This window comes from Falco biarmicus, chromosome 10 (assembly GCF_023638135.1).
Source record: "Falco biarmicus isolate bFalBia1 chromosome 10, bFalBia1.pri, whole genome shotgun sequence".
Taxonomy (NCBI): domain Eukaryota; kingdom Metazoa; phylum Chordata; class Aves; order Falconiformes; family Falconidae; genus Falco; species Falco biarmicus.
This window is the reverse complement of record NC_079297.1, coordinates 3,957,852-3,982,122: the sequence shown is the minus strand read 5'-3', so window position 1 is coordinate 3,982,122 and position 24,271 is coordinate 3,957,852. Positions and strand designations below refer to the sequence as shown.

At 44.8% G+C, this 24,271-nt stretch overlaps 3 protein-coding genes across 5 annotated transcripts in view; 2 read left to right on the top strand and 1 right to left on the bottom strand.

Annotated features, from left to right (window-relative positions):
* Positions 1–2,163: 2,163 nt before the first annotated feature.
* Positions 2,164–13,377, bottom strand: ACTR5 (actin related protein 5). Its single transcript, XM_056354587.1, has 9 exons — positions 12,874–13,377; positions 11,829–12,058; positions 10,745–10,914; positions 9,684–9,901; positions 9,155–9,337; positions 6,549–6,671; positions 5,670–5,809; positions 4,653–4,785; positions 2,164–3,260 (listed from the first exon to the last, which is right to left on the bottom strand). The coding sequence occupies exons 1-9, from the start codon at positions 13,255–13,257 to the stop codon at positions 3,003–3,005; spliced, it is 1,839 nt and encodes a 612-aa protein (XP_056210562.1). The 5' UTR covers positions 13,258–13,377; the 3' UTR covers positions 2,164–3,002.
* Positions 13,378–13,543: 166 nt separating this feature from the next.
* ADIG (adipogenin) lies at positions 13,544–19,743 on the top strand. 3 transcript variants are annotated; one of them, XM_056354591.1, is made up of 4 exons: positions 13,544–14,124; positions 14,985–15,000; positions 16,793–17,089; positions 18,370–19,743. In XM_056354591.1, the coding sequence occupies exons 2-4, from the start codon at positions 14,995–14,997 to the stop codon at positions 18,619–18,621; spliced, it is 555 nt and encodes a 184-aa protein (XP_056210566.1). In that variant the 5' UTR covers positions 13,544–14,124; positions 14,985–14,994; the 3' UTR covers positions 18,622–19,743. The 3 variants fall into 3 exon arrangements, with proteins under 3 accessions (XP_056210566.1, XP_056210565.1, XP_056210563.1); XM_056354590.1 differs by lacking the exon at positions 13,544–14,124 and adding an exon at positions 14,147–14,814; XM_056354588.1 differs by lacking the exon at positions 13,544–14,124 and having other exon boundaries at positions 14,151–15,000; positions 16,788–17,089; positions 18,370–19,742.
* Positions 19,744–20,525: 782 nt separating this feature from the next.
* Positions 20,526–24,271, top strand: part of ARHGAP40 (Rho GTPase activating protein 40) — a 42,511-nt gene continuing 38,765 nt past the window's right edge. The window contains exons 1-2 of the mRNA XM_056354657.1: positions 20,526–20,652; positions 21,310–21,421. The gene's annotated coding sequence lies outside the window, so the exon portion shown is untranslated. The remainder of the gene's footprint in view (positions 20,653–21,309; positions 21,422–24,271) is intronic.

Genomic DNA, 24,271 nt, shown 5'->3' with positions numbered 1-24,271 from the left:
GAGCAGGTCTTAGGGACCCTGCAAAGGTGAAACCCAGTTTGAGCTCTCTTTTAGATTAAATAGACCGAGCTCACCATGCCAGTTAAATTGCAACCTGTACTTTTGTATTCTTTGACCTGAATTAGGTGATAACTGAATTGTGTAACACGGTTACAGGTTGTTTCGAACTTAATATACTGAGGACCAAATGGGAACCACTTGGCCACCTATGAACTGGCAACTGCGCTTTGTCAGCTTGCAGGACACCCGCCAGGATAAACACACTACAGATTTTGAGGCTGACTGCACAGCAGCTCACCCACCAGCAGCCCTACGACCACTTGGCAAAGGCCCTCACAGCGTCAGTTCAAGTTTCCCGTCCACAGAACGCTCTTCTCCCCTCCGCCCCAACCCAGTACACTGCTTTCTCTTTGTAACAATTCCTCCTACTGCTCCTCACGCAGCCACAAGTCCCATGAAAAAGGAGCCCAGCAAGCGCCTTGTCAGCCTGCTCCCCTCCCAGGTGGCATAAGCCAATGCACAGAAGAAACAGCCCAAGCTCCTTTGGGGTTTAGTGAGCCCTGTGCCGATTCTGCACGTGGGTGTGAGAAAACCTTGCCACAACAGTCACAGTGGTGGAGCTTCACAAGGACTCTGGCCAACGCTACTGTAAAAAGTAACAGGGTTGCACCCTCCTGCCCTCCACACCACGCACTCCTCTTGTTTTTCTCCTGCCAGCACCAATGCCCATGTAGCACCACAGCAAATCGTATCGGGAAACTGAACTTATATGGGTAAAATTAATCCTGTTCTGCAACGTTCCTCCTGCTTTTCATGGTGCTACTCCAAGCAAGTGAATGTGCACCAGTGCATTCAAGTCTGTGACTGTGATCACGTTGCCCAGGTTCATTAGTTACTCCAGCTATTGTGGGGATAAAGTAACAAATGAACAGCTAATAGCTAGATTATAAAATCATGCTTCCTTGAAGCTGCTTGAGCAGCCGATCTGGCACCTCTGTACAGAATCAGAAAGCCCCGCTTTGAAGTGTTTGGCACAACTCGGCCAAACATTTAAAAGTAATATAACCATCCACTATGGATGCCCTTTTAGGCCTTCATTCTGCAACACTTCTATGCACAACACCCTCTTACCTATTTAGCAACCAGCACCAAGTACTGGAACAGATTTCTCTCTCTCAAGTAGTCACTCTGCCATGACAGCTAAAGATGTGTCAGAAAGGGGCCAGACAGCAAGGGGACATCATATACTCTACTCCAGGTCACTGGTATGAACTGAGATCAGAAAAGACATGTTGGGGTGTAACTTTGCTGTGTTTAAGCACAGCACGTTTTTCCACATTCTTTACCACCCATAGAATTGCCTTAATGGTCCTGAAAACCAGCACGCCTCCAGGTGGCTAGGGAGAGGATCAATAGCCCAGATTTGAGGTTACCTGAAGCCAGCAAGCTCCCTTCTACTCCTCCTGCTCCCCTGCCCAACAGGACCTAGCCAAAGGGCCACCGAGACCCGTACCCCACTGAGCACACCCAGTGCTGGGTGCCACAGGAACTGTGTAAGAGTGGGTCTGTAACAACACTTCCCTCACACACTTGCCAAAGAACACACAACTGCAGGACCTCCTACGCACAGGTGACAGCTCCACATTTGACAGCAGATTTTTCTTTTTTTAAATCATAGATCTGGGTAATACTTTTTGAATCCAGAAACTTGTGTATCACATCCTGTGGCAACAAACACCTCACTTCAACACCAACAAGCACCTCATGTCCTTTGCTTTAAATTTGCCAGGTGATAACTTATCTTGAGTTGTGGCTCTCGGGGACAGCAAGCCACCACCTCTTCACCTTCCTTATACCAGTTATTGTCTGGATATTTTCCCCATAGCCTTAACTTTTCCAGCCTAGTAGTTCACAGGTTTTGCCAAAGTGATGAAGTCTGTACAGGTTTCAGTTCAACATTTAGTATTGATTATTCTTTTGGGAAAGCAATAGCAAACTGTTCCGTGTGACAACTGAATCCCCAGTCAAACTCAAGATAGAGCACGCTGTGCAGCAGGACAGGGGCCTGGTTGCAAACCTGCATTTTTCAGTAAGGTACAATCAATCAACTACATCCTTATTGCTGTAGTCTTTAAAGAGGTGAAATCACTGAAACACATAAGATAGTGGTAAAGCAAAAAGTTTGCTTTATTGCTAAAACAACTTGTGATAAAGTCCCATCAGTCAAGAGCTGCCTTGTGAAAACACTGAAGGGCTGCAGGAGATTTGGCAGTCCTTCGGGACCGCGCTTTGTGGAAGGTTCTGTCTTTATTGCTGGACAGTGCTTTGGGTAACCAGGTCTCCAGTTTCAACCAAGACATCAACATTACTGACATAAATGAAGTCAAAAAGTATCTGAAATCCCTGACTTGATAACCTGAAAAAAGTTTAGCAGAAGGTCTGCAGCAGGCAGGCAATGAAACGAGACAGGAGTGCAGGAGGAGGAACGGCACAGACGCCCCCCGGCAGCCAGCGCTCCCGGCAGCGAGCAAGGGAGACGCCTGCTGGGCCGAGCTGCTCGATACAAGCCCAGCTTCTGGATCATGCAACAAAAGCAGAATAGAACCAGTACATTTAAATTCGAAATAAGAAAAAAAAAAAGGAAAAAAAAAGCTGTAAGCCATATACTCTCAAAACCGCCTGAGTCTTACTGTGAGAGTTTATAAGATGGTATTTTTCTCTGGAATGCACTTCTTTTGTGTTCCTTCTTGCTGATGCGTACTCTATGTCTGAGCAGCACTAAGTCCAAGCACACGGTCCAAGTGCTACCACGACCACACCGGTGGATGCCCCAGCACTTCTCCTCCTCGTTCAAGTGAGCGGATAAGAAGCTGAGCACTCTCTGAGCAGCCAGCAAGGCCAGGCTGAGGCCTGCACTCCACGCACAGCTCATGCTGCACACCAGGAACTCTCCTTGTCTCTGCACCGTTATCTCCATCTGAGGGTCTGTGACAGACACGGTGCTACACCTGCTCACAAGGATTGCCTGTGCTGGATGTCAGCGCTCTGCTAGGTGCTAACGCCTCTGCTGTCCGTGGGGCCTGCTTTGGGAGGCGAATGGGAACATAGACATTTGAAGCACAGTGTTCCTTGAGGTATTCTCCCCCTTTTTCTTCATAGTCTTTTCTGGTTATCCAGCCTTCCTCACGGGTCATGTATTCCACTGCCCAATCCCTAGCCCCATACCAGGCATCTAAAACAGGGCTGGAAGCAAGGTGAACCTGGATGGAAGGAAAATAGAACAACAGTGTCAATTCAACACAGGAGAGAAAAGCCCTTTTTACCCTAATTACAGTGGTATATGACACAAGCCACTGAATTTCAGAAATCTGAGCTGATTGTTCAGTGCCTCTGGGGAAGAGTAATGTTAGGAATGGGTTTGAAGTGTTTTTTCACCTTGAGATCAATTCTCCACGAGCCTGCTTTGTTTCTACAGGTTGAGAAAGCACATGGGTGTATCACATTCACTACCAGCAGCCCTCACAGCTGGAAACCAGTACAGGAAGAGTTGGTGGTACTTCAAAAGAAGCATCAAGTACTCCAGCAAAACTTCCTCCCTGCTTGTAGCAGCAGGGAGGAATACTGCAAGCTCAAAAAATCACAGTATGTGGGAAAGAACCACACATGCTCTTTCCACTGGTGTGGATTGATACTTCCAGTTAAACTACTTCTATTACTGTAGCACAAAGTGCTTTCCCGATTCAGCTATGGGCTTGCTAGACTAGACACCATGTAAATCCCACGCATGGTATCTGTGAAGTGACAGACTTCTGACGGGAACCACACTATGGACCATATTTTAATGGAAAGGAAGCAAGCTCTTAATCAGTTACAAACAGCAACATTAAAAGCAGACAAAAATGGGCTCATTTTCTTCCCACAGACACAAGTTACACACTCCAAACTTAGCAACCAATATCCTTCCTAGAACTACCAAGTATATGGCTGTAACTAAGTTCCTGTCAGTCGCACGTGACTCAGAGCTACATACAATAACTGTGCAAAACAAGGGTTGTGGAATCACAAGATCATATCTGCACTAATGTGCAAGATTGTAGATTTGAAGAGACACAGTGGTCTAAGAACAGCAAGGAAGACACTCCTGAAAGTCTCCTTACAAAACACATTACAAACTCTGGGACTTCCCCAGCTTGTACTGTGCTTGCAACTAAAAAGAGTTGCAAAGGATCACAGGTTTGCAAGATACTCACTGAATCTCTCTTGCTGCTGTCTCGGCCAACCATTACATGTAATGAACTGAACATGTAACGTAGTTTTGAAGCACAGTTTCTCCCAGCAACTACTCCTAACAAAGGTCACTTGTTCCACATAGTAACTGTCCCAATCCTAAGCAATCTGCAAATTTCCAGCCAAACATACTTGTGTATGATCCTTCAGCTGAAGCAGGTTTTCCTTTTCCAAGGGATCCACCCTACTCTTTCTAATGTCCTCAGAAAAAGCAACTGTATCTTCGCTTAACTTCGTGTCACGTCATGAAACACGTCTCCATTCTCATGTTTTAAGTACACCCGCTCTGCACCTCTCCCAACCCAAAATACTTTTGAACACAGATGAACAGGCTGTTCAAGCACACATCATGTCAATACAGGTACCTGAAAAGATGACTGAAATGGCCTCATTTCAAGGAGTTCCTTCTGGACCCTGGCTTTCAGTCCAGGGTACACTGTATTTCCACCAGTGAGAAAAACATTCTGGACAAGAATAGCTTGTTGTTCCTTTGGATACCTACAAGGAACAAAAACCAGCTTCAGTCTTCCTCAAGGACATCTCTTCTATGAGCTGAACAACTATGGGTAATACTTGTCTTCAGGATTCACTTTGAGAAGCTTCCTTCATCTCTCTAGCATGAAAACGTGCATTCATCTGTTTTCTGGAAATTCAGGGGTGGCAGAAGAAAATCCTTAAAGCCCTCTAAATCAACAGCTCAGTAGAGCTGGAATTCTTACATTTCAGAAAATGCAATCTCATACGTTGATACAGTTCAGGGGTGACATCTTGCCAATTCTGTTGTCTGGAATTAGTTGTCCAGCAAGCATGCCTGTATCATAACTTAAAAATGTCACCTCTGATTTTGGTCTTGCAAAAACAGAGACTGCCAGCTCATTGTTTCACAGAATGGGTATTTACAAGGGTTTCTTGTTTTCCTCTGTAACAAGCTGGACCAGGAGTCTCCAAATTGGGGTGTCTGCAAGACAATCCACTGGGGTGCAGGAAGAATATACTTTTTGTACCATTAATAAATAAATTAAAAGTATTTCACTTTTCTCATTTTTTTAATTTCTATTTTTTGTGTATGTTTTAAAATGTACATAACATTGGTTCATTAGTAGTTGTATGTATTTTATAGATATATTGAAGATGTGTGCTCAAAATTTTTTCACTGATGGGATAATTGTTCAAAAAGTTTGGAGACCAGTGACTTCAGACAAGCAGAGTTACATGGGGTTTTCAGAACAGGAAGGCATGTCTAAACTGCAATGCTCAACCCCACCAAAAAGAACTATTCAAATGTATTTTCTCAAATTATTAAGTAACCAGTATTGCAAAAGCTGGTATCAAAACAAGACTAGCTTGTTTGAAGTAAATGCCAAGTAGCCTTGTAAACTCACCTCTCAAGGACATATTGCATGGTTTCTGCTATACCAGCCTGGTCTTCTCCTATCAGAGAGGGCTGGAAGACAATCTCTGGAGCCCTAATTCTTTCAGTGCCAAGGAAAAGCTGGTGATACTCTGCCAGGTTAAACACAGGCTTTGAAAAGATGAGATTGAGTAGTAGTGAGAAGTTACATTAAAGAACAGTAATATTCTAGAACAAGCAAAGTTTCCAAACAATTCTGTACAAAAACCAGACTTTAATGCTTCCACAGATAAAGGGCCATGCTGTAAAGGGCTCCAGAAGGCCAAGGAAGCTAGACTTTTCCTATACTTTTTTCTCTTTCATGACACTCAATCCTAAGGCTCAACCTCGCAAGTTGAAACCTGTGTCCACTGGGATGCAATATTAGGCTCACAGAAAAAAAACTGAGCGGAACTTTTTTCCCCCTAATAACATGGTACTGCTACAACAGGCACTGCCTGCAGAGTGAGCCAAGCAGGTGTATTCATGTTCTAAACCAGGGGTCCTCAAACTTTTTAAACAGGAGGCCGGCACACAGATTAAGTGGCAGGAAGTCAGATATCTGCGGCTGCTTGGTTCCCCCCCCTCAACCCCCAGCGGGGGTGGTGGGGTGTTTCTGTAAATACCGGGGGCCAGACTGAGGACTCTGGGGGGCCGTATCCAGCCCGCGGGCCGTAGTTTGAGGACCCCTGTTCTAAACCATCAGTAAGATTGCAAGGACCTCTCCTCTCTTCATGTCCTGTTCAAATGGTTTAAGCAGCTCTTCCAAAAGCAGGCAAAGAATGTTTGTATTTGGAGAAATGTTAGCAGACTAGCTGGACAACCAGGAAGCAGCAACCTCTGGCACTCGGTGTAGATACAGAAATCAAACCTGCACTGCAGCAACAGGCTTCTCAGCTTCGGGCTGTTCCTCAGCAAATAAAGGTTCAAACTCATTAATACTTTCCACATCCTCCAGTGACTGTTCACTGCCTAATGGATCCAAATCGGGAGTCTGGAAACAGAGAAGGCATATTGTGGTAGGTTAGCTCAGGTGTGCTAGGCACACATATGACTTCAATTCTGGTGACACATTTGGAAAATTCAACACTCATTTCCTCAAACCTCAGTTTTAAACATGCCTGAAACCAAATATGCTGTTCTCCAGCACTGGCAACAGAAGTTAAAATGGTGAACAACCCAGAAAACAGAAATTAAGATAGATATTCACTCAAAGCATAAAAACCGAATACTTGCAATAAATTTATTGCAATGCCAGCTCAGAAATTAAGGCCTTAGTCAGCAGGCTGACTGCCAAGATCCCAGCCAGCCATGTCCTAAACATAGCATACTAAAACATATTAAAATAGCTTTTTAAATTGGTTAATACTTGCTGCACTCCCAGCACCTCTAAATGCTCTGTAACTACCATTAAATTCCCTGCCTTGCTTGTGTGGGACTGGAAAACAAATATTTGCTAGCTACAAAGCCACCACACAATTTTTGACAGTTTCAACCACCTAGCATTTGCACACAGGATATACCAAAAGCCCTTGTATTTCACACAGATGTGAAGGTGCTCCCAAAGCTCACTCAGAACCTTAGAGTACTTCACTGTTGTGAAACAGAAGCAACTTTTTAATGATCGCCTTTAATTTTGTGTTACAATGTTACCTTTGGGATTTTGTTGTTATTTTAACTTTGATACATTTGTTGCAATGTCTAAGAGCAATACAAGGAGATTAAGCTAATTCAAACAAACTATCTAGCTTATATCCATTTAAAACCCAAGCAATTGCTGAAACTGAACTTCAAGCAGTTACATTGTTACAAAAAAACAAACAATAGACACCTGGCGTTTTCTCCAACACTTAAGGCTTACATCAATTTCTTTTGATGTCTTAAAAAACCCCACACCACCCAACAAAAACAGCAACAGAAAGAAACATAGGACTCAGCTGAAGACTTGGCACAGACCCTAAGACAACATAATTATCTTTTAGAGTGCTCTACACAGCCACAGAGGGATGGCCTATCTTCACAAATGGATTTGGTGATAATTGTAGGTGCTCTCACAGAGCACAGGCCCAACAAGGCTTGCAGATTTGTTCCAAGGTCTGAGACTACACCTGGTAAAGGAGAGTGGGATCGAAGACAGACGTGCTGGAACAGAGGCAGAACCACTGAACAAAATTACAAGGCCGCGATAGTATTTCAATTATCTTTTTCTAGAACAATTTCTTTTGACAGAAGGTAGAATGATTCTTTACCACAACGGTAAGCCCATCATCCACCTCAATTTCACTCAAACACAGTCATCCTGATTCTTACACAAGCTTTACTGACAAGAATAGGCAAAACAAAACACCTAGAAGATACCGGTTCACCTGCTAGTTCTCGTTACAACTCAAGTTCTCTAAAAGATTCTCCTCTATGCATTAATTTTCTGTTTTTCTCTCTACCTTTTCCTGAGCAAAGACAGATATAAGTAAAAATGCTCTATGTAACCTATAAGAAAGGCAATTACAAGTAAATGCACTAACAGCTTTAGACTATCTCTTAGAAGCAGCTGCTATGTGCTGGGCCTGTATTAGTCTGGCAAAGCAGACAAATAAGCTTCTCGTCTTCAAGACGGCTCCAAAAACCAAGTGTACCAAACTTTTTATTTTATTGTTAAGTAAACAAAAATAGGACATGCTGCTTAATTGCACCAAAAAAAAAAGACAGCCAGAATGAAGGCAAAGGGCTAGTTGTTTACATAAAGTTCTCTGCACTGGAAAGGGGAGAACAGAAAGGGAAACAAATACTGTTTTTAACAAAAAGATTGATAGGTTCTTTTGTATCTTTAATAGAAGGCTACTGATGTTTAAGGATGGTTGTTTTAGGATTATAACCACTTGAGGCTTAAGTACGTAAGACTTCATGTCATTTAATTGCAGGCACTGAAAAAAGTCTTTTTCACATACCAGGTCCACTTCACCAAAATTAGTGCAAAAAGCAGAGTTAAAGGTTGGTTTAAAGTATGAACACAACCATTATGTTACCTGCTGCATTTAGAACTTCTGAGCAAGTCAACCTTAAATAAGGACAGCGGCTGCCACCACATGTGGCCACAATTAAGTACAAAGGGAAGCAGTGGTATCTTTAGTGATACCTTCTCTGACCCACTACAGCTATTTTCTTTTTTCTCCAACTTCTTAAAGATGGGCAAGAAATTTTTAAGGAAACTTACTGATTTTATATAACTACAACTACAGTGCACAACAGCAGACGAAGGGTTACTGATTTCAGGCATACTCTATACAATCAAAGCTGTCATTTTCTGTAGCTGCATAGGAAAGCTGGATAAGAGAGAGGCAGTTGCTAAATTAGCAAGGAGTTGCAGTGTGTTAAAGGAAAAGCTTAGTTCAATAAAAGTCTGAAAGGGCTCATTTCCAAGCATAGAAACTTAATTCTCTCTGAAATAAGAAAAGGATTAACTTGGTGAAAATATTATACCTCTGGCTTGCTGTCCACAACATCTACTTCAATATTGACTTCCGCCTGTAGGATTTTCTGCTTCGTCTGTTCAACAGACGAACTCAATTTGCTGATATAGGACTGAAGTTCTTCTGCAGAGTCCATGTTCAGCTCCACCAAAGCTTTGTGGAATTGATCCATTTGACCATCCTCTAAGAGTTCCTACAGACAGATCAGAGTTAGCTGTAATGAGCAGCACAGGGTAATCAACTATCTGTCAACTGCATGCTTACAGACCCTTTGCCTTCATCATTACTAGATACTATGATGTGCATGCTTTGGCAGCATTCAAAATATTTCTCAAAAGTAGTACTGTTCAGAACCTGAAAGCAACCGCTACATTAACAATCTCTCCTTTTTATCTTTCAAGTAACCTTAAAAAGCTCCTATCAGAAAATACACAGGACAGTCATAGCTCCTTTACAGAGATGCACGACCTTCTCATAAAGCTGCAAAGGCAGCCTGCCCTCCTCCCAAAAGATCACACAGAAAACTTTGCCTTCTTTACCTGCACATATAGTAACCTGTCCAGCCTCTCTTGGTCAAGTTGCAGCTTCTCTTCTCGACGACGTGCATTGAGTTCTTGAAGTCGACGTAATTGCTGCTGCCGCCTCTCCTGCTTTTCCTCTGATGTCAGTGTGCTTCCCAGCAGTTTGTTAGAGAAAGGCAGCTGCATCTTGTGCACGTTGTTCTCATAGTACTCTGGAGACCGCCACTTCTGTAGCTCTAAATGTTTTGAAAGCAAAATAATTATTTTGCCAGGCTGAAAATGATGATTTGTATGTTGTATGCTTTCCACGCTAAATTCAGACTTAGAAGAAAAAGCAACACCAGTCCAGGCTGGGATTCTGTCACCTCTCGGCAGCTGCCCCCATATTTCACCACACCCTCAGAGCACTACCTTCCCATCACATGCTCGGTGCACACAGTTCAGTTCTTAGCGCTCTGATCTCCAGCATGAAGGAAACACAAAGTATTAAGAAGTGGGAAGCGCACACTAATGTCCCTTCTGTCTTCCCAAGGTAAGGGAGAATTCTCATGCATTTCTAAGGACTCCTGCAAGCTCTTTCATAAGTGACAAATTTAAGAAAACACTTTTTTGGCCACTACTTAATGACACCATGGAAATTTTAAAACTTTTTTAATCCACAAAAAGTCATGAGAAGTGTCCTCTGCAATTCTGGAAACCTTAAAGCAGATACGAAACATAGCCAGATACAGAAATCATCCTAATCAATTTAATGTTTTGTGGAAGTATAAAGTAACTAACAAAATAAACTAATTTAAAATTCTTTTCCTCTGCCATAACTCACATATTTATTCACAGAGAGATCTGAACTAATCAGATTTTTTTTTGTAATTTAATTTTGTTTCTATCTTAATGTAAATTCAAAACTGCTGTCAAGCATTTCCCACAAGGCAGATTATCAGAAAGACAGCTACAAAGAAAGTAAAATAGCAGTAAGAGTATTTCTGCCAGAATCCCAGCCAGCTTGAGAACAAGGGATATAGACAACAAAACTAAGTTTGGATGAACACTATCTAGTGGTAAGTTACAGCTGGTTTTACCATCTATATAGTCCTCTGCAATGTAGCTATGCTCGTGCAGTATTTCCTCCATGCGGCTGAGAGTGATGGCAGCAAAATGTCCTGGGTATTTCAGCTGAAGGAGGCGTTGGAGATATACAGCTGCTTGACACCCTCCAAGATTAATACGTTTGCAGTTTTTAGCATCTAACCTGAAAACCCAAAGAGGCACAACTGAGGCTGGAGAGATCCCCAAGTTCAGCCCAAAACAGACCTCCTGCTTTCCCAAATATTATTTAATTTCTAATATGGTCAAGTAGACAGACGAATATCCACAGATAAGTATTTCAAGATTCAGTTACCAGAGAATCTAACACACCTGCTTCTCTCAGGCAACAAGCATAATCACTGCTTTGTTTACTGTAGACACTTTCTGAAACACTCTGTTCTGCTTCCAAAAAAACACAGACCTCAAATGATTTTGGCTACAGCAAGGAAATGTTCTATTTTAGAAAGGGCAGTGAGGGTCAGTGGAGCTAGAAGTAGTTCCTTTCACCTTTGTAACATCTCACAGTTGGCCAGGTGTAACCCTTGACAATTTGAGATGTTTACCAAATCTAACAAAGCCTTTGCCTGCAGTAAGGACTAAAGAAAAAGGGGACGGGGGGGGCGGAGATTAAAAAAAGGTATGTTTTTTTTAAAAAAAAGTAGAGCAACATAGCAGCATAACCAAAATTGTCAAAGCTTCAAGAACAAAGCTTCAAGAACAAAGCAGAAATCTCACAGACTACTTTCTTTTATCCCAAAGCTGCTTTAAAACCTAACATATGTTTTTTAATGCCTGATCCTACTTGGGGCAGATATCCCCTTGGACTTTTGAAAGTCTAGATCTATGCACGAACAGTAACTAAAAAGGACAGCACTGCTTCTTCAATTCAAAATTCAACAGAACTTAACAAAATCTGCAGACCTAGTTTTAACTTGTCAGTATAAATTAAGACCTGATAAGAGCTTATACTGTAGGAGCTGGAATACTTAATGCTAGAGGAACGGGTGTTTGCATGTCTTGAAAAGTCAATGACTGACAAAGGGAGGCTGCACTGTACTTACGACACCAAAAACTCACCTGCCTTCCAAGACTGGTAAAATATGCGTACACTGATAACCTGAAGATATTACCAAACCACTGCAGGGCCAGTTCTGCCTCCTGTTGCGGTAAAAACTGTACAAGCTATCTACGCCATAGGACACTTTTGGCACTTGATAACATTCAAAGAGGAGCTCTGACATCATTTGTCTTGAATACAGAGGATTGCACACTGCTTCTGTCAAAACAATTGGATGATCAACACAACCCTGTAAGAGACAAGAGAAAAGGTATGAGGGAAAAATCCAGGGATACCTATCCTTGCTGCTTCTTTTGAATACCAGCAAGAACTCCTCCAAAACAGCAATGAGAAAGCACTTTATGCGCAGGCTATTAATCACGTAAGTTATGTCTAGTGCTTAAGGGGGTAGACAACAAAGTCTTGTCTACAGCAAGGCTTCCAGTGTTATTTCAGCAAAAAAACCAAACTCCTAAGGGTGGAAGAGAATAGATCTTTAAACGCATATATAAATTATCAAAAATCCAAGTAACCAAAATCTAGGCAGTGAGGTGAGTGTGACTGAAAACTGGTGGAAGTTTAATTCAGCACTAGGTAGAGCTTTCAGACTGGTGTCACGCAGGCAAGAGGCTTCAACGGTCTGAGGAGCAACTCTCAACTCGGCAGCGTATACAAACCAAGCAGACAACAAGCACCACTACTACGAGCGCTACACAGAACTAGTAACGTTTAACATCCTCGAAAAACTGATCCTGGGCGCTGGTTCTTGGCCACAGCCTGACAAGACACTGCAGTCCAAGCCTTTCACCCTACAGCTGTATCCCTTCATTTTACCACAAAACCGTGAAGAAATTAAGAGAACAGTGGGGCTCAGAAGACACCCCTGGGAGCACCTGCCCCGGCCGGGCTCGCCAGGGCTGAGGGCCCAGCCACCCCGGCCGCCTCTGCCAGGAGGGAGCCAACACCACAGCGTCCTGGGTCAGCCAGGGGCGATGCCGGAGCCCCGTTCCCACCGCCCACCCAGGCACAACCTCCCCCGGGCCGGCGCCCCCCCCCCAGCCGTACCTGCGAGGCGACGCCGAGGCGCTGGAAAACGTGGTCGAAGAGCAGCTCCTGCAGCTCCAGCTGGACGGGCACGTTGCGGTCGAAGGGCGAGCGGAGCAGCCAGCGCAGGGGCTCGGGGCTCCCCAGGTCGTTGCCCACCTGGGTCTCGGCCCCGGCCCCGCCGCGGGCCCCGCGGCTGCGCGCCGCCAGCGAGCGGAACCGCAGCAGGGGCTCGGCGGGGACGGCGGGGTCGGCGGAGGCCCAGCCCGCCCGTGTCTGGAAGGAGCCGTTATCGATCACCAGCGGCACCGGCTGCGGCGTCCGCACGGCCGCGCTGGGCTCCAGCACCGGGTCCGGCGCCCACCGCGCGTCGCGGAACGCGAACACCCGCGAGGCCGCCGCCATTTTGTGCCCTCGGCGGCTCCCTCCGGCCGGGAACGCGGGCAGCCACACGCGTTCCGGGCAAGGCGGCGGCGGCCCTCGGAGGAACGGCGGAGCGGGGTGCAGTACCCCCCGGCTCCCGTTTCCGGGACACCCGCTGGCACTCCCGAGTTAAGCCTGGAGCCGGGAGCCCCCCCGGTGTCTGTGACCTGCGGGGGGACGACGGGAAGCCCACGGGAGACCCTTCCCCGAGGCCCCCTCAGCGTGCGCAGCTCCCTGCCCGTCACAGGCTGCCGGCCGTGGGGGGCCGCCCCCGCCTCGTCCCGGAGGCTCCTGCTCCGCGGCCTGCCCCGGGCAGCGGGCCCGCAGGCGGGGGGGCTGCAGGGGCGGCCGGGCCCCGTGGGGGGCCAGTGACATGGCCATGACAAACACTTCGCCTCTAAAGCCGAAGAGATCCCAGCTTCGGGACCCTGCGCCTCGCCGCTGCATTTGCAGACAAACCCCCAGCAGCCGCCTTTTCAGAAGTGCCACCAACCTGCAGCCTCCGCCGTGTGGCATGGGGACTGCACATATTTAGCATCCTTGAAGTTCAGGTCATTAATGGCTTTTCTCACTTGTTTACCCAATGCACAAAGTAGGGATAATAGCTTTCTTTTATCACACAGGGGTGTGATTAACATGAATTAATAAGAATTTGCAAAGTTCATTTAGATCTTGGGATTAAAAGGCTCATTTCAAGGGGCTGTTACTACGTAAAAACAAACACATGCACACAAGCGAGAACATTAAATGCATGCAATCATTCATAATGTGCACTTACATAGCTGTTCTCTTCTAAGGTTTACAGAGAGCTACACAAACAATTAATTTAGTCAAACAACCCCCTGTGAGGTAAGTGATAGATAATGGTTTTATTTTATTGAAGGAGAAAAACTGTGTGTGGTGAATATCAAATTACAAAGTCACATATCTCTTCCTACTTTGATCGCTACTGAACATGTTTGCTATTAAGCAATATGTTTATAGACACATACCCTATGAAACATGCTAGCTTGCCATTCTTGGAGGGAAGTGAGATAGAAAGGCAATTAAAATACAAAGGTTTATTTTCTTAATGGATGAACTAGTAGATAGAAACAGAGAGAGTAGGCTAAAAATAGAGTCTAGATTAATATGGGACATATTTGTGCTCCATGTCAAATCAGAGAGCCTGGGAGAAGTAATTTTTAGCTAGTCATCCTCTACACATCTCTGCAGGGTTGATCCTGTTCTATTGATTTCTCAAAAGCAACCCTGGCTACCCAGCTTTAAAGTGGCTTGGTTACCTCTCCCTATCTCAAGACATAAACATACCTTTATTTTTTTAACATAAACCTTGAAAGCTTCCTAACTTGTATTTATCCTTTAAGTAGCAGGCAAAGGAAGGACAATCAAATCAGATGTTTTCTCAGTTGTTTTTATCGCTTTTGTAATCCTTATTAGCCCCTCCCTGCATAGAGGAGGGCTGTCCCTTTTGCTAGCCATGCTATGCATCAGCCGCCCTCTTGTGATTAACAGTGGTGCAATAAGAGTTATTAAAAGGTAGTTAGAAAAGCGGAGCAGGCAAGCTGCTGTAAACTTAGTGTAACCTGAAGCAAGCAATGAGGTATCCTCTGGTTCCTTTGGTGAATGAACTGACCTTTCCTCTTCTTTTCTTCTGGTTTTGTTTGCCATTTGTAATGCTGTTGATCGTGATTATTATCTGGCTACAGCTTCTGCTTAATGAAGGTAAGTTCTGCAGCTGATCAGATAAAATGCTCCTGCATAAAGGCTTTGTCTGTTAGCTTATCTTGAAAGTACTCTGCTAGCTATTTTTAGTCTAACATTACTTGTCACAGAAGGAAACTAAAGGGTGTTTTAGTACTGTTGGTGGCATGTGGAAAACCTGACCCAAATTATTAGGCTTTTCTGTTGAAAATGCTTATAAGATGACAGGCTGCTGCCTGCTGTTCTGCCTTACCCTCTCCCTTTCTCTGATAGATAATTTAAGAAAGGCAAGAGACAAGTAATTTTTGTAAATTTCTGTAAAAAGATCGCCCAGAGAGCAAGTCCAACCCTCTGATTTTGAACACTTTCAGCCTCTAGCATTATAGTTCTCTTACACTTGTCTTTTCCTGTGGGGTGGGGGTGTTACTGGAGGAGCTGTTAAGGGATCATTTTATCAATGCTGAGGCCAATAGAAAATTTTTGGAGGGAACAGGACGTGCATTTTCATTTATTTGCGTGTTTTGTGCCCCTTTCCAATCCATCACTGATTCTTATTTTTAACATGTCAGTGACTGATAACAGGCTTTGGTTTAGGCCAATAATAGGCTTGTTGATGTACTCATGACACTAAAACCTTGCTAGTCTGCTCTAATGCTGGAGCATAAGCAATCCCAGCTGATGAATCAATCATAAGGCCAAAAGCAGTGATTCTGCCATTGCACAACAGCTTTAGGAAGGAAAATAAGAAACTTTTACTTCTGTGCCCTCTGTTCTTACTTAATAACGTGGTAGCCAGTCCCATAATACATCCCATAGGAACAGCAACGAGACAATAACCACAGACAGCAGAGGAACAGGAGGCACTCACCACAGCGAAGGCTTGTACTCCTCCCTTCTTTCCTGTCCTGCGTGTATATGTGCACTGGATTTTGTACCATCAGCTCCCACTTTGCATGTTTGTGCACAACTCATAACAGCCTCTGCTTGCTTCAGTAGTAAAGCATCTTCCCTCCATACACTCTGCTTCAGTAGTGACGTATACAGAGGGAAGACAGACTCAATTGCATTTCTGTGGGTAACTGAACACAGTAATTAAAATGTGTGGGTTATGAGAGGCTGTAACAGTTGTACAAGCTACTCTGAGTGACATAGGCATGACTTACGCTGGCGTCTGTAAAGCAGACTAAAATACCCATTTTGCACAAGCAGAAGGTAGCTGTGCTACATAGTGACACTTCAGTTGAGTGTCAGCCTTTTGCAGGGATAAAGTAACTCTGGAATTTTTTGATGCTTTGAACAAGACTTTCAAGGTATGCCTACTGCATTTACCTTCACAATTTCTTGTCCTACAATAACTGTTATTAGCACCAGACCTCCAATCCACAACCGCTCCAAATTCCATTTTCATAAGACTAATTTTTTTACATACTAGTGTGTTCACAAGATTAGGACATTAAATTTCTCAATTCCTTTAAAAAGAGAAAAATGAACCAGTGCTCACTATAGTAACTTTCTAAATAATTCAGGGACATCTACGTACTTTATGCTAGTTTACAGCAGGCATAAGTAAGAAATGACCCACCCTTCAGCTCTTCTTTTAATATAGTTGCTGATTAAGAGCTAATTGGTTAAAATCAAAACTTGTATAGGCCTCTTATTGCCTGCTTGGTTGTGGAAATCCTTTATTTCAACTGAAAAAGATTCAGAAGAGCCTTGCCTACCCCCTAGGTGGAACACACAGTGTTTGCAGCTAGGAAGAAAAGGTCATGTATGGGTATTTTACATGTTATTTTTTAACTTATTTCTAGCGCAGATGCCCAATGCAGAAGAAATAAAGAAACAATCTTCTGATGAGCCTGATTCAGACTCTAAATCTGAGAACGAACCAACAGAGGAAGAAAGCCAGAATGACACATCCAGTACAGAAACGCAAGAGGAGACACAATCTAGTGGATCTGTGGAAAAACTGAGGCCCAAGCCTGCTTATCTGAGTTCAAATCCAAAAAGCCAAAAGCAGAGTCTTTTTGCTGTAATCTCAGACAGCTGGTCTCAGAGCCAGAATGTAAGGTATTCCTCTGCTGAGAAGAGCAATTGCTGTAACGTCATGATGGTGAGTAGCACGCCTAGACTACCTCTTTACGTATCTGCTGCTTTTGTGCCTCAGCTCTTATTTTCGTTCACCTCTCCCTGATTCCCCAGCCTCTTGAGTAAGGGAAAGCTGCAAGATTGGTTCCTGCTTGGTTAATGACTAATGAGACTTTTTTCCATCTTCCCTATTTGGAATGACTCCTGTTGTAGATGAGGTAAACGTAACAAAATTGTGCAGAGTAACTATCATATGTGTGTACTGTATAAATATGTGTGTGTGTATATTTACATGTATGTATATGCTTTTTTAAAGTCCTTGAGAACTGTGTTTGCAGCAGTGGCTATTGCTACCTGTTCCTCTAGGATATTTACCTCAACTGTATATAGAAACTCTCCTGTTATGTATGGCTGATCTTATGTATTTTTAAAAGCTACTTCAGGTTTCTTACAGTGGAGTATGTGACTAAAACTTAGATACATTTCACTTGCTCAATAAGAGCTGAAGCCAGAAGTCTGTTTGCAAACATGGCTGTCCCAATCCTCTTAGGCTTTATACTAATCCCAAAAGGTATATTTGAAGCAGTGGAAGGGCTTAGTGTCCTGTGTGTCTTCTCTTTCCCTGTGCCTTGACTATATGTTCCTTTGCAGAAGGGGCTCAGAAGGGAAAGCTGCCCTGTGCCTCCACTGTCACTATTCACAGTCCTGTCTACCCATTTACATTGCTGGGATTTTTGAATTGCAGCAACCGAGGTACTCGCTCACATTTACTTCTACCAGTTTTGCTGGAGCGGTAACGTTTGTTAGGCTAGAGTAGCTAAGGACTGGTATTGTCTTAAATTGCTGCAGTTGTTTGACTAGCACACCCTGAAGCTGAGCTTTGCCATGGAATCAATAATATTTCAAGTCAGAGTATTTTTGACATCGTTAAAACCACCAAGGCCTTACCAAGTCTTTTTTTTTTTTTTTTTTTTTCTCTCTTTTCTTTTCATTGTTGTTCAGAGGCTAGAAAAACAATGCTAAGAATGAGCTTGGACTTGCCTAGGCTACCATCTGGTTCTCCTAGAGCTCTTCACATACGGAAGTATTGATTCAAACACAGCGGTTTGAAGAACTGGGGTTTAAACTTGTCTCTTGTAGGACATAATGCTCTTATTGAGTAGGAGTCTATACTTTGCTGATTGTGTTGGGTAGGTGAGGGAAGGAACGAGAACCTGTGGTCTCAAATCATTTATATCCTACTGAAAATGTAATCTCTTCTGAAAATATTGCCATGACAACTCTGTTCCTCCTTTTCTTCACCAGCTGTTGTGCACCATGCTTTCTTCTCTCACCTGGAACTTTGTCTGCCAGTTGCTCCAGATCTCTAATGTCCTGAAGATTCAACTGCTGCCATCCTCTCTGATTATCTACGTGGCTCAGCTGTTTGTTTTGCTGGGTGAAAAAGTTGTGAAAATCCTGGATTCTCTGAGGCTGGAGGGCAGAGGGCTGTTGGCTTCAGTCTTGGGGAAGAAACTGGAACAGAATGGTGATGCTCAGAGAACCACCTCAGGGTGAAAATAAAGCAGGTAGTCCCACAACCATTAGCAGCAATCCCGCTTGGCATCAGTGAGGGATACTGCAGCATTGCAGAGGGAGGTTAATTCTCTGAAGAGGAAACTTACTCAAGACTAAGTCAACATTTGCTCAGATCACTACAGCTACTTTCAGAGTGAACAGTATCGACTGGCTAAATATTAAATGGGTGACAGCACCCAGCCTCTTGCACAGTGCTTGGGTGTGTACCCTGCTCCTCTTCCACTTGATGGGGGGGTGAAGTCCTTTTCTTATAAGGAAAAAAACACTACACTGGCACCAGTGATACTCTCTGTTCATCCCTACTAATATTTGATTTCAAACAAATAAGATCAGGGCAATAACTCTGGGTGGCAGTGTATACTGGAGGTTAAATGTGGTACAGCCCAGTGAAGATTTTATTCCTACTGCGGTCAGCGCTTTTCTGATGTCCAACTTGTCAGTTCTCAAAGTAGGAAACATTTCAACACTCAGGTTTAACAAATGAAACAAGCCTACCTCCAGTTAACAAGAGGTTAATTAGAAACAAGATTTTAAACAAGAAATAATTAAGACCTTAGTAGATACTGAGCAAGAATTTCCTTCATTTCTGGTGAGGATATGCCTTTCAGCTGCCTGGCTGATAAAGGTTAGATTGCAGCCTGAACAGGCACTCACTGACAGCTTGATTTAACCAGTTGGTGGGACCACAAGGAGGTTGGTGGGACTGGGATGAGCCATAATTTTGTGGCCTAAATGTTCATCCGGTCGTCAGGCTATGAACAGAACAGCTGCTTGCTCCTGGCACTGATGCACACATTCAATAAACTGTTTTGTGGGTTTTTTAAAAAAAAATTAAGACAAATTAGGAAGTTTCATCCCGAAGAGCACATTGTGAAAAACATTTGTCTCTGCTCCTCGTGTGAAGTAACCGTCTCTTGTCTCCAGAGTCTTGCACGGGCACTCGGTGTGCTAGTTAACACTGGGCTGCACTAATTCCGCAGCATGCCTTGTTTGTGTTTGTCTTTCCCTCCCCATGCCCAAATATTTGTCCAGAGCAGGATGCTTTTAAATAAAACTTGTTTGTCCACATTTTTATTTTTGCAAGGGCTTTATTTTGGGGGGACGAGTACGAGAGAAAAAAAAATAAAATTAAAAAAAAAAAAGCAAGCCGTTTGCCGCGGAAACCTCCGCCTGTGCCGGAGGGTAGCGGGGGCGAGGGCGCTTCTTCTCCGGGGACGCGTCCGCTCGCGGAGAGCGACCGGTGGGGTGTTTGAGAGATGCTGGGGACCGGCCCCGAGGGGGGCTGCCCCCGCCCCCCCCCCCTCCCCCGGGAGCGCGCGCAGGGGCCGGGCCGCGCCTCGGGGCTCCCGGCAAAGCGGAGGCCGTGCCCGCCCGCCGCCCGCCTGCGCGCTGCGGAGGGAGGAGGGACGGGCGGGGGGGCCGCCTCGCTCCGCGCCTGCCCGCGGCTCCGGGGCGGTTTGGGGCGGGGGCAGCGGCTGCGGGGCCGGGAGAGCTCCCGGCTCCCCGCTCCCGCTGCCGCGCGGACCCGAGCAGGTAGGCTGTGCTGGGGGGCGGCAGGGCCCCCGGCGCTGCCCCGGGTTGCGGGTGCGGGACGTGCCCTGGTGTGGTTCGGGGCTGCATCGCTGCTTTTCCCGCAGAATCTGGCTCCTCCCGCCCGGCGGGGGAGCGGCTCCAGCTGCAGCCCCCCTGGTGCCACCGCGGGGCTGGCTCCCCTGGGCCGCCCAGGGCGCTGGCTGGCAGGCTCCCGGTTGTTCCCTTTCCTTTTTCCTTTTCTGCCGAGTCTGTGTGCGCCTCAAAACACCTTGGCGAGGATTTCATCTTGTGGCTGAGTCGCCGGGCATGCCTCCTGTCTCGGTGGGGTTTCACTTGGTCAGGCTGCTGGAGTACGTTCGACCCTTCATCTCGGTGTAACAAGAAATCTTACTATCGCGAGGCATTTGCCGAACCGGCACAATTCAACTTAAACACGTTTTACCACGATCATTGCTGCAAAGAAGTAGATGAACTGAGGTGAGTCAGTAACTGAAGGTCTGGCAGGATATTGCTGCTTCTTGGGTTGCAAGGGGATGTTCGGAAGCCTGGCGATACCAGACTCTGTGTGTGTATGTGTGTGTATATATATATATCTATGCATGTCCTGGGTAGTTTTTAGTAAAAATTTATTTTATTATATTTTTAATTCATTTAATTAAAAAAAATAAAAAATTAAAAAAAATAGTGTAAATACACCCAGAGCAGCTGTAGTCTTGGCTGTCTGTCCCGTACAGTGGCACTGGAATAACAGGAGGCTGGTGCCAGTGCACAAAACCTGCTTCAGAAACCTACTGTAAGGATTGCTAGTTCCTGCAGAGCTCCCCAGTACCACAGCTATGCTGGTGGCACTGGTGGTTTACACCTGGGTTTTCTGTCTCTGAGCTATGAGGAATAACACACAATGAAATATTTGGCTGTTGAGAGTAAAGCTTTTGTGTGGGGATTTGTGTAAAGGTAGAGTGGAAAGGCCATTCTGGTTCTGCTGTGGGTCTGTGCTTCTTGCGAGGGGTTGGTGATGTGTGAGGCTGACCTGGAGAATGGGCCCAGACCTGCGGACGTGGGGACTCCGTTTGAACCGTGTAGACCTCGTGTTGTGGTCCACCTTTGTTAAAACACGTTATTCCCTGACTCTAGCTGCAAATGCCTGCCCCCCGTGCCTACCTCTGCTGAGCGTTTGGAGCTCACGGTGCGAATGTAGCACCGCCTCTCAGCTGCCTTGTAGTCCGCAAGCGCTTGAGTAGCATCGGTGAGTTTTGTGCTTTAGTTTCTGTTTGCTGTTGTGTGCAGAAGGTGTTTTCTGGGCGTTGGCAGGAGTGTTGGAGCTTGTGGACTCGGGTACTGTAGTAGAGCTCCTGCCAGTGTGATTGTTTGCAGTGATTGCAAATACGTGGTTTAGGTTTGTTTTTTAAATGAAGGCTTTCTTTATAGTTTTGGATTTAATTCATATCTTGTTCACCTGGTGCAAAGCATTATTTCTCATTTGCATCCAGCACCCTCTGTCCCAGGGCAGTTTGATACTGTAGCAAGTGTGTAGATTTCTTAGCTGAAAAAGTTTGATACCAAACCTAACAAACAAAAAACCAAAAAAATGAGCACAGCATGAGTGAGAACTGCACTTTGGTAGTTTCTTTTGGCTCAGGTTAAGCCTCCTGGGAGACAGAAGCCTGCATGTCTATATAACAAACTGTACCGTAGAAGTTTTGTGACCTTTTGCACATCACTTAATCTTTTCCCCCACCACCACCTTCTTATTCGTAAAGCATTTACTTTGCCAGCATGTTACAGGGGTGGGGTGTGTTAAACATTAAGACTCCATTGGGAAGCATTGTACATCGGAAAACCTAGGTACCCCTTAGCCCAAAACTCTGGAAGAAGTTGGTAAAAGACCCAAACCCTAACCTAGTGTAAACTCTAGTGACCTGATGTGTTTTGATGGATTTAAGTGATAAACATGTCTGAAAGCAGTATGTCACAGCATTTTGGGATAAGGTCGTGCAGCACGTTGGGATCCCCAGCTTGTCAGCGGGCCCCCTCTTGGTAACAGCTGGGTGAGCTGTGGCTGTTTACATCCCTCTCCCGGACGAGTCATGGGATGATTTAACTTGGCCCACATGTGTTTTTAGTAAATAGGAATGGGGGTTCTTGGGTCCAGCTGCATGTAGAAAAATAACTCTCGCTATTTTGGTTTGGCTCGTGGGCCCGTGTGCCCCAAGAGGGCGCAGCAGCCGCAGCGTAGCTCTTGGCTTCATTAAAACATTTTCTGATACTGAAAGGAAAAACCCATAAGTGTTGTTTTCTAGTACATAGCGTCTTTGATTAGGTGGATGGAGAATCGTGTCACTCTTCAAAGCTTTATACATTGAAATGGGTGAGGGTCCAGCTTGCCTTAGAGAAGAACATCCCTCCCTGCGAGTACAGGGCAGTGTTGGGCTGAGGTGCCACAAACCCCATTTCTTTACAAGACCCAACTGGCCAAAGCCCTCAGCATCCTGGTCTGGGCTTCCATTTTGATCTTGCTTTAAGCAGGAGGTTGGCTGAGGTGGTGACCTGAGGAGCCCTTCACCTGTGCTTGTGATAGTGCATGTGAACGGCTCCAGGGAGCACTGCCCTTCTCTGCTCGCAGCAAAGGGCCCCCCATCCCTTTAGTGCCTCATTAAAAATCCTTGTGGCTTGCACTGGGGTCTTCTCCTTTGGCTGGGCGAGGGGGATGCTAATGGTTGCAAGTGTACGTGCTCAGCACTCTTAGCTTTTCGTATTCTTTAAAAGTTAGAGGCTGAAATGCATGACCAAGAATACAGTATATTCTAGCTTAGTAGGTCTTTTAGGCTCTTAGTTGAGCAAATTATTTGCTTAATTAGGGATGTTATGGCCCTTATGCTTCTATTCCAAGCAGTTTAAGTGCTTTCAGTTGGAGACATAAAAATGTCTTAGTTGTGACACGGTGTTTGAGCCTTCCTGCTGCAGATGTAAAATCCATATGGCAGTGAGTCTTAATTGAAACCTGCTGGGATTATTATTCTCCTGCAACGTATATGAAATATTCTTAATGTGGTTGCTTTGAAAGGACTACCCTTAATTAGATATTTCTAATCAGTTAGTGCTATTCCTTTCTGTAGTTCTGTTTTTATCTAAGAAACCTGATTTTTGAGTTATATAAGCACTTTGATATTCTACACATCAAATATGACCTGTATGATTTATTCATTATTTTATGCCATGGACTTTGGGCAGAAGTTGTTGACTGCAGCATCATTAATTGTGTGGGTAAGGCCTTCCAGGTGTGTTGCATCATGAAAAGCTTGTCTGAAATCAGAGCTTGTTGCTTGAAAAGTTTGGCCTCTAAATAGGTTTTAGATTCAGATGTTTATAATACTTTCTGGTATTTGTTGCTGTTTGGTAAGACTGTTAGGTCAGTTTGCAGGGGAGTGTGCTTTGCGATTGCAAAGGAGTTTGGAGAAAGATATACAAAAGCTGATGTAGTTTAAAGCATATTCCCCAAAGCAGATTACTCCAAGGGTCTGGAATGTGTCGGTGGGAGGCTTCAGTTTTAGTGAGATGTTGCTCCATGCATGCAGGAGTCCTTCCCCTCCTAAATAATTGTTTCCATCTGCATAGTTTATTCCGTCAGCCCCTGTGCTGCTAGTGCCTGTACCATTGAGCTGGCTGCAAAATTTGGGTCTTTTGTACAAAATGAGGATCTTTCTCAGGAAATCCTCGGTGCTAGCTATGTATGAAGGGAACCTTGCTGTTGTCATACAGCAAAATAATAGGGCAACCCGCACTGGAGGACCTTTTAAAATAATATTCTGGTCTTTCTTTCATGTCTTCTCAAATTGCTAGAGGGAGAAGTGTCAGGACCCTCATATTCACGTGTGATGCCTGGCAAGCCTATTATTAATTCACTAGTTGCCTGAGAGTTGTTTAGTTTTTATACAGTATGAAATTTTGTCCATCTATGATAACTTGCAATGTCTCTGGCTACTTGAATCGATCACTGTGGATTATGGTCTGTGAGATGTCCAATGAACAGGTACACTCCCGTCCTGTGGTGGAGCCTGAGCATAGGAAGTGACCCTGAATACAACATACAGCCGAG